The sequence below is a fragment of the Lasioglossum baleicum genome, chromosome 5 (assembly GCF_051020765.1).
Source record: "Lasioglossum baleicum chromosome 5, iyLasBale1, whole genome shotgun sequence".
Lineage (NCBI taxonomy): Eukaryota > Metazoa > Arthropoda > Insecta > Hymenoptera > Halictidae > Lasioglossum > Lasioglossum baleicum.
The window spans coordinates 2,156,832-2,164,618 of NC_134933.1; the positions used below are offsets into that span (position 1 = coordinate 2,156,832).

The 7,787-nt window shown below is 52.6% G+C and overlaps 1 protein-coding gene across 1 annotated transcript; it reads left to right on the top strand.

Annotated features, from left to right (window-relative positions):
• The first annotated feature begins 1,218 nt into the window (after window positions 1-1,218).
• LOC143208965 (uncharacterized) lies at window positions 1,219-6,432 on the top strand. The gene has a single exon (XM_076423980.1). It carries the CDS (start codon window positions 1,219-1,221, stop codon window positions 6,430-6,432), a length of 5,214 nt encoding a protein of 1,737 aa, XP_076280095.1.
• Window positions 6,433-7,787: the final 1,355 nt, after the last annotated feature.

Consider the following 7,787-nt stretch of genomic DNA (forward strand, 5'->3'; position numbering starts at 1 on the left):
AAATAATAGAATAGTGACAGCCCGACATGTAGATGTCATTGAAGAAGACATAAAATGTATTGGATTTAAGGATATCGATGAAATTGAAGAAGAACGCAAATGGAATAACAAAAGTGATGAAGAAGAACGTCAATCAAATAATAAAGGAAATGAAGAAGAACAATATAATAAAAATATAAGCTTGAAGGAAGAACAACGTGACAATGAAGAAGAAGAGGATGAGGAAATGATACTAAGAAGATCCGAAAGAGAGAGAAGACCACCTGTTCGATATGGAAGTGAAGGGTCGTGCAAATTTGTATACGTAAATTATTGCAATGCAAATGTACCTGTTACATTTAAGGAGGCGGTCACAAGTAATGAAGCCAAATATTGGATGGAAGCTATGGATCGTGAGATGGACAGTATCAATAAGAACGAAACCTGGACGTTAGTGAATAAACCAAAGAATAAGATTGCCTTAGATGTAAAATGGATCTATAAAAGGAAATCAGAGAATACCTACAAAGCGAGACTAGTCGTCAGAGGATTCCAGCAGAAAGAAGAAGTCGAAGACTGTTCCGGCCACCCGTCACAGAGCCGATCCGCCGAACCGGCGTCTCGACAAGCGTCGGTTACCGTCGTCTCAGCGTCCCCACCACGCGCAATGAACAGGTGATTTCGGGCATGAGACGACGGTAACGGTCGGGCGACATCGATGTACACAGTCGTTTTTGGGTACCACGGCATACGCGTACACAACAAGAACGCGCTATATTATCTCACCGTTACGCAACTGAACCGTCGATCGTGAACTCGGGATTTCCACAGTATTACTCGTCATCCACCGTTTCTTGTCGATTGAGTTATTCGCCACAGACATTTATACCGTGTCATACCTTTACGTCAATATATGTTTCATCGTGAGTTTACTACAGTGTTCATTTCTTCCACCCACTAGCGATCCTAGTACATCGGTCCGATCTCAGACATTTTTTGGTCCTTCGAGCCGGATTGATCGGCGGCTTCATATATCGATCAAAGATCAACAGTGGGTGTATTTAGTGAACTTCGTGAAACCGCTGCCTTAGACCCGTGTGCACCGGTACGTGCCGCGTACAGTTAACGGCCGTTAGATTCGAATCGCGCTGTGACCTTTCGCGCCCGCTCGCGTGTGTACGGTGTTTTGTGCGCGCATTTCGAGTAACCTCCCGCTCGTCTCCGCCACCGCCGGTTCAAATGTCAACGGCCGAATCGCTGTTCGCCTTGCAATTCGACTTGCATCATGCCATCAGTCGCGTTCTGGTCAATGTAAAGAAGAAGGGTGCAGCCAACATCACGGAATCCTATGTACAAGCTCGGCTAGACACACTCCTCCGCAATTGGGACGAGTTCCGCGCAAATCACGTGAAACTCCAGGACTTATGCACCCCCGAAGCACGTAAGCATGACTACTACGTTGGCGGTCTCCGTCACACGACTGAGGATTTGGTCGTCGACACCCAAGCTGTACTGTGCAACATGCTGGCCGAATTAACACCTCGTCCACCTGCATCCACCGAAAAGTCTCACGGCAATCATCGAGACCAATCACAGCCTGCCTCGTCGGCCAAGCTCCGCCGTTTGGACGTCCCAACGTTCTCCGGAGACTACCAGGACTGGCCACTCTTCAAGGCGTTGTTCGCGTCCCTTGTTTTGTCCAACGACAGCCTGTCCTCCACCGAGAAGTTCCATTACCTCCTTCTGAGCGTCCACGGCGAAGCGCTCGATCTCATCAGGAATCTTCCAGTCGACGGTGCGCATTTCGATCGGGCGTGGCAACTCATCGTTGGTCAGTACGAGAATACTCGTGTCCTTGTCGACAACCTGCTCGGCACGCTGTTTTCGCTCCCCGCAGCGACGTCAGAATCCGCGGCGGAGCTCAAACGAATCCGCGGCACCGTGAAGCAAGTGTTAAACGCGCTCGAAGTGTTGAAGTGCCAAGTGCAACATTGGGGTCCATTCATCATCTACTGGGTCACTCAACGACTGGACCCGGAGACGCTCAAAGCATGGGAGTTGCAAATCGCAGACAACTCAGATTATCCGGAATTCTCAGTACTGGACACCTTCCTCGAGCACCGCATTCGCGCGTTAGCCAAGGTTGAGAGTACGAAACCGGTTACCTCGGTTTCAAAATCCCGAGCACCCGGCGCTCAATCACACGCAACCATCGCGTCTCAGAACCGCTGCATTCTATGCTGCGCAGACCACTACCTCGGAAGATGCGCTCAATACCTGGCAAAGACGCCTGAGCAACGCAAGCAGCTAGTAACGCAACATCGCCGCTGCTACAACTGCTTGGGGAACCACCCAATCAAGGTCTGCCGCCACACTACGACGTGCATGAAATGCGCTTCGCGACATCACACGTCGTTACACGATGCTTCCATCTCCTCTTCAGCGTCCTCGTCATCTTCAGAATCCGAACCGATAGTCGAGGCTCCGCCAGCTGCGGCTCACCACGTCATGCCAGCCTCGCTCCCGGTGTTGTCGCGCCGCCCGATGATATTGGCCACTGCGCTCGTGACCATACGTTCCACCAACGGAGACAACATCCGTGCCCGCGTGCTGCTCGATCAGGGATCTGAGGTCTCCTTCATTAAGGAGTCCATATGCCAACGGCTGCGTCTTCCTCGGCAGCATGCACGCATGCCCATTTACGGAATCGGTGCAGGTCATACTGTGACGACACGGGGCGTCTCCACATTCGTCATATCGTCGCTCACCCAGACGTACACCTGCGAAGTGAAAGCATTTATTTTACCCGAGCTGACCCATTATGCACCAGCCGCGACCAGTCCGCACGCAAGCTGGGATCATATCCAAGGGTTGCAATTAGCCGACCCATCTTACCTGGACCCGCAACCAATCGACATGGTCATCGGCGTCGATGTCTACAGCCGCATCATTCGGCCCGACATTAGGCGCGGTGACGACGACTCTCCAGTGGCCCAGCTCACCACGTTGGGATGGGTCATTTCCGGTCCGGCGTCCACCGTCCGCACCCACAAGGCGTCCAATGGGATCTCCAGCTTCCAATGCGGCATCGACCGGGACCTTTACGAGCTCGTCCAAAAATTCTGGGTCCAGGAAGAGCCAAATGCTCTGCCCGCCACGACGCTGACTGACTCCGAGCGGCAATGTGAGAACCATTTCCGTACCACACACTCCCGCGACGATACCGGGCGATACGTTGTGCGCCTGCCATTCGCGAAAAGCGCCGCTGAACTCGGAGACTCGCGATCGTCGGCTCTCCAAATACTACGGCGCAGCGAAAAAACTCTCGCGTCGCGTCCGCAATTCCGCGACAAATACGCCGCGTTCCTCACCGAATATGAGCACCTGGGCCACATGCGTATGTTAACCGAGAGCGAAAATCGAGCGACGACCGCGTCTTACGTCCTACCGCATCACGGAGTCCTCCGCGGGACAGGCGACTCGGCAAAGATCCGCGTAGTATTCAACGGATCACATCGCACGACGTCCGGTACGTCCCTAAACGACTGTCTGCACGTTGGCCCGAAACTGCAGACGGACTTGGCCGACATTATCCTCCGGTGGCGCAGATTCCGCTTCGCGTTCTCCGCAGACGTGGAGAAAATGTACCGTCAAATCCGCGTTCACGAAAGCGACCAGATCTTCCAGCGAATCGTCTGGCGTCCCGATGTCTTGGTACCGGTACAAGAGTACGCGCTTACCACCGTTACCTACGGCCTCGCGTGCGCCCCGTTCCTCGCGATACGGTGCATGCACCAGTTAGCCAGCGACGAAGGCGACAACTTTCCGCTAGCTAGGGACGTTCTCATACGGGAAACATACGTTGACGACATACTCTCTGGCGCGAACGATCTACAGACGGCCCAGGAGAAAGTTCGTCAACTACAGGGTCTCCTGAAAGCCGGGGGATTCGCGCTAAAAAAGTGGGTCGCCAACTGCGATGAGTTAATCCCCGCGGAAGAGAGGCGTCTCGAGTCGTCAGACGGGAGAACATTGTCCATCGACGCCCCGCATCGCGCCCTCGGTGTCGCGTGGAACACCGACTCCGATACATTCGCGTTCTCATTTCAGGCACCCTCGACCGCTAACAGTTCCAAGCGCGGAGTGCTGTCCACGATCTCACAATTATTCGATCCGTTAGGATGGCTCACGCCCGTCACCGTGCAGGGCAAAATTCTCATGCAGGAGTTATGGACGCAGAAAACGGGATGGGACGATGCTCTCCCGGCTGAGTTCTCGCGTCGCTGGGAGCAATTCTGCAGCGATTTGACGGAAATTCGCCGGCTGACCCTGACTCGATGGGTCGGCCAACTCGACCCTGATCGCGGCATCGAGCTCCACGGATTCGCCGATGCGTCCACGCACGCGATGGGCGTCGCTATCTACATGCGGGTCAGGAACGACGACGACACGTTCCGCGTAACTCTCCTTTCCGCTAAGTCCAGAGTCGCGCCCATTAAGCCAATAACCATCCCGCGTCTCGAGCTGTCGGCCGCGCTTCTCCTCGCTAAACAAGTCGCGCACATTCGCGCCGCGCTAGACATCGAAACAATACCAACGCATCTGTGGACGGATTCGGCCGTGGCCCTCGCGTGGATTCGCAGCCCCCCCTCCAGGTGGAAAGACTTCGTTCGGAATCGCGTCGCGGACATCCATAGACTCGCACCGCACGCGTACTGGCACCACGTCCCTGGGACATGCAACCCGGCGGACCTAGCATCCCGTGGAGTCTCACCGCTGGTGTTGCTTGATTCCATCTGGTGGCGGGGGCCTGGGTGGTTGCAAGAGTTCTCCCCCGCCTGGCCCACGGAGACCCTATCTCCGGAACCCGGTATCGACGTCGAGAAACGGCCCGAAAAACCGCTCACACTACACGCAGCGTCCGCTCCTTCGTGGACGTTAATCGACCGCTACTCGTCCCTAACGCGACTACTACGCATTACGTCGTTGTGCATTCGAGCGGTGCGACGAATGAAGGTGAAACGAGTGGATCGCGGCCCGGTAGACTCCATCACGACAACCGAACTCGAACAGGCTCGTCTATTCTGGATTCGAAAAACGCAGGAAGCTCACTTCTCACGTGAAAGTCAGGCCGTCCACCGCGGTGTCGCGCTACCGAACGCGAGTCCTCTCGCCAAGTTGATGCCCTTCGCGGACGCCCACGGCATCTTACGCGTGGGAGGGCGCCTCCAGCACTCCCTCCTCGACGCGGATCAAAAACATCCGATCATCTTGCCGCGATCCTCTCCCTTCACTTCGCTCGTAATCGCACAAGCTCACTTGCGAACGTTGCACGCTGGCACGCAGCTCACACTGTCGACGGTCAGGCAGTCGTATTGGATTGTCGGTGGTCGACAGCCAGTACGATCCTTCATCAAGCAATGCGTAACGTGCGCTCGCCACAGCGCTCGTCAGTGTACGCAGGTGATGGGACAGCTCCCGGCGCGACGCATCACTCCCGCACGAGCATTCGTAAACTCCGGTGTAGATTACGCGGGTCCGTTTCAGTGGAAAACGACGCGTGGACGCGGAGCCAAGACATTCAAAGGCTACCTCGTTGTCTTCGTGTGTATGGCCACCGGCGCGGTGCACCTCGAGTTCGCTTCAGACTACTCGGCAGACGCGTTTATAGCTGCCTACAAACGATTCACGGGACGGCGCGGCATCTGCAGTACACTTACGAGCGACTGCGGCACGAACTTCGTCGGGGCGGACGCCGAGCTGCGTCGAATGTTCAACCGCGCTTCGCAGGAAGCGCAAGCGATCGCGAGCAGTCTCGCGAACCTCGGAACACAGTGGCGATTCAATCCTCCCTCCGCCCCACACTTCGGCGGTAAATGGGAGGCCGCTGTAAAATCCACCAAATTTCACTTGCGCCGCGTCATAGGAGAATCCCCACTCACTTTCGAGGAATACGCGACACTGCTCGCACAAATCGAAGCGGCACTCAACTCGCGACCGATCTGTCCGTTGTCCGACGACTCTTCCGACCTGTCTGCGCTAACCCCGGGTCATTTCCTGATCGGCGACGCACTCAATGTCATTCCGGAACCGAACTTCGCTGACACTCCTCGCTCCCGATTGTCGCGATGGCAACTGCTGCGCCAAATGCTTGACCACTTCTGGTCGCGGTGGTCCAAAGAATACCTGCAGCAACTCCAGGCCGCGTCAAAATGGCACTCGAAGTCGGAGCCATTTCGAAACGGTGATCTCGTCCTCGTACGAGACGAACGAACTCCCCCGGCCAAATGGCCGCTCGCGCGCGTCACCGATCTCCATCCCGGCAAAGACGATGTAACCCGCGTCGTCACTGTCCGGACCGCGACTACGACACTCAAACGGCCGATCGTCAAATTGTGCCGACTGCCGGTCGAAACCAAACAAACCGCGTCATGCCCTACGGCATGCAACTAGCCGACCCGCGGTCATTGCCGACACAACGTCACGGCAAGGGGGGGGAGAATGTTCCGGCCACCCGTCACAGAGCCGATCCGCCGAACCGGCGTCTCGACAAGCGTCGGTTACCGTCGTCTCAGCGTCCCCACCACGCGCAATGAACAGGTGATTTCGGGCATGAGACGACGGTAACGGTCGGGCGACATCGATGTACACAGTCGTTTTTGGGTACCACGGCATACGCGTACACAACAAGAACGCGCTATATTATCTCACCGTTACGCAACTGAACCGTCGATCGTGAACTCAGGATTTCCACAGTATTACTCGTCATCCACCGTTTCTTGTCGATTGAGTTATTCGCCACAGACATTTATACCGTGTCATACCTTTACGTCAATATATGTTTCATCGTGAGTTTACTACAGTGTTCATTTCTTCCACCCACTAGCGATCCTAGTACATCGGTCCGATCTCAGACAAAGACACATACTCACCAGTGGCGAAGATGCAAACTTTAAGAACTTTATTATCATTTTGTTGTCAACATAGTTTAACGATTGAGCAGATGGATGTAGAAACGGCATTCCTGAATGGTAAGGTGTATTCAGAGGTCTATGTGAAACAACCAATTGGCTATGAAGATGGCAGCAACAAAGTTTACAAACTGGCTAAATCATTATATGGACTGAAAAAAAGCCCTCGTTTATGGTACGAATGCTTTAACAAATGTGTTTCGAGATTGGGTTTTCATAGAAGTGAGTATGATTATTGTCTCTATACGAAATTTGATAACAATGAACCGATATATATCTTAGTTTTTGTAGATGATCTACTAATTTGTGGTAAAAACAAGCAGGAAATAATAAATGTAAAATGTAAATTGTCTAGCAAGTTCAAAATGAAAGATATGGGTAAAATCAAAAATTATATTGGAATAGATGTTGAATATACAGGGTGAGTCACCAAACGTTACCACCTCAAATATCTTTGTTGTTTCTAAAGATACGTAAAATATGGTAAGGACAAAGTTGAATGGTACAATGGTGCTGACACGATGCAAAAAAAAAATTTTGTTTTTATGTAATTTTTTCTAGAGATATGAAGGTGACCTTCATTTTTTTAAATGGAATGAGGTATTTTTTAATACATCAATCGATGCAGCTGGACATTCGTTATAATAAAGTACTAACCTATGTATGTCGAAAAGTTATTAGTTCAGGAGATATTTCAATTTAAATAACTCTAAAACACCATTACTGTCGTGATAAGACGTTACATAAGTAAGTAAACACTGACGTCGTAGTACGACAGTAATGGTATTTTAGAGTTATTTAAATTGAAATATCTCCTGAACTAATAACTTTTCGACA

Excerpts from the sequence above, each read along its gene's own strand:
- LOC143208965 (XM_076423980.1), top strand. The coding sequence starts at position 1,219 with ATGTCAACGGCCGAATCGCTGTTCGCCTTGCAATTCGACTTGCATCAT.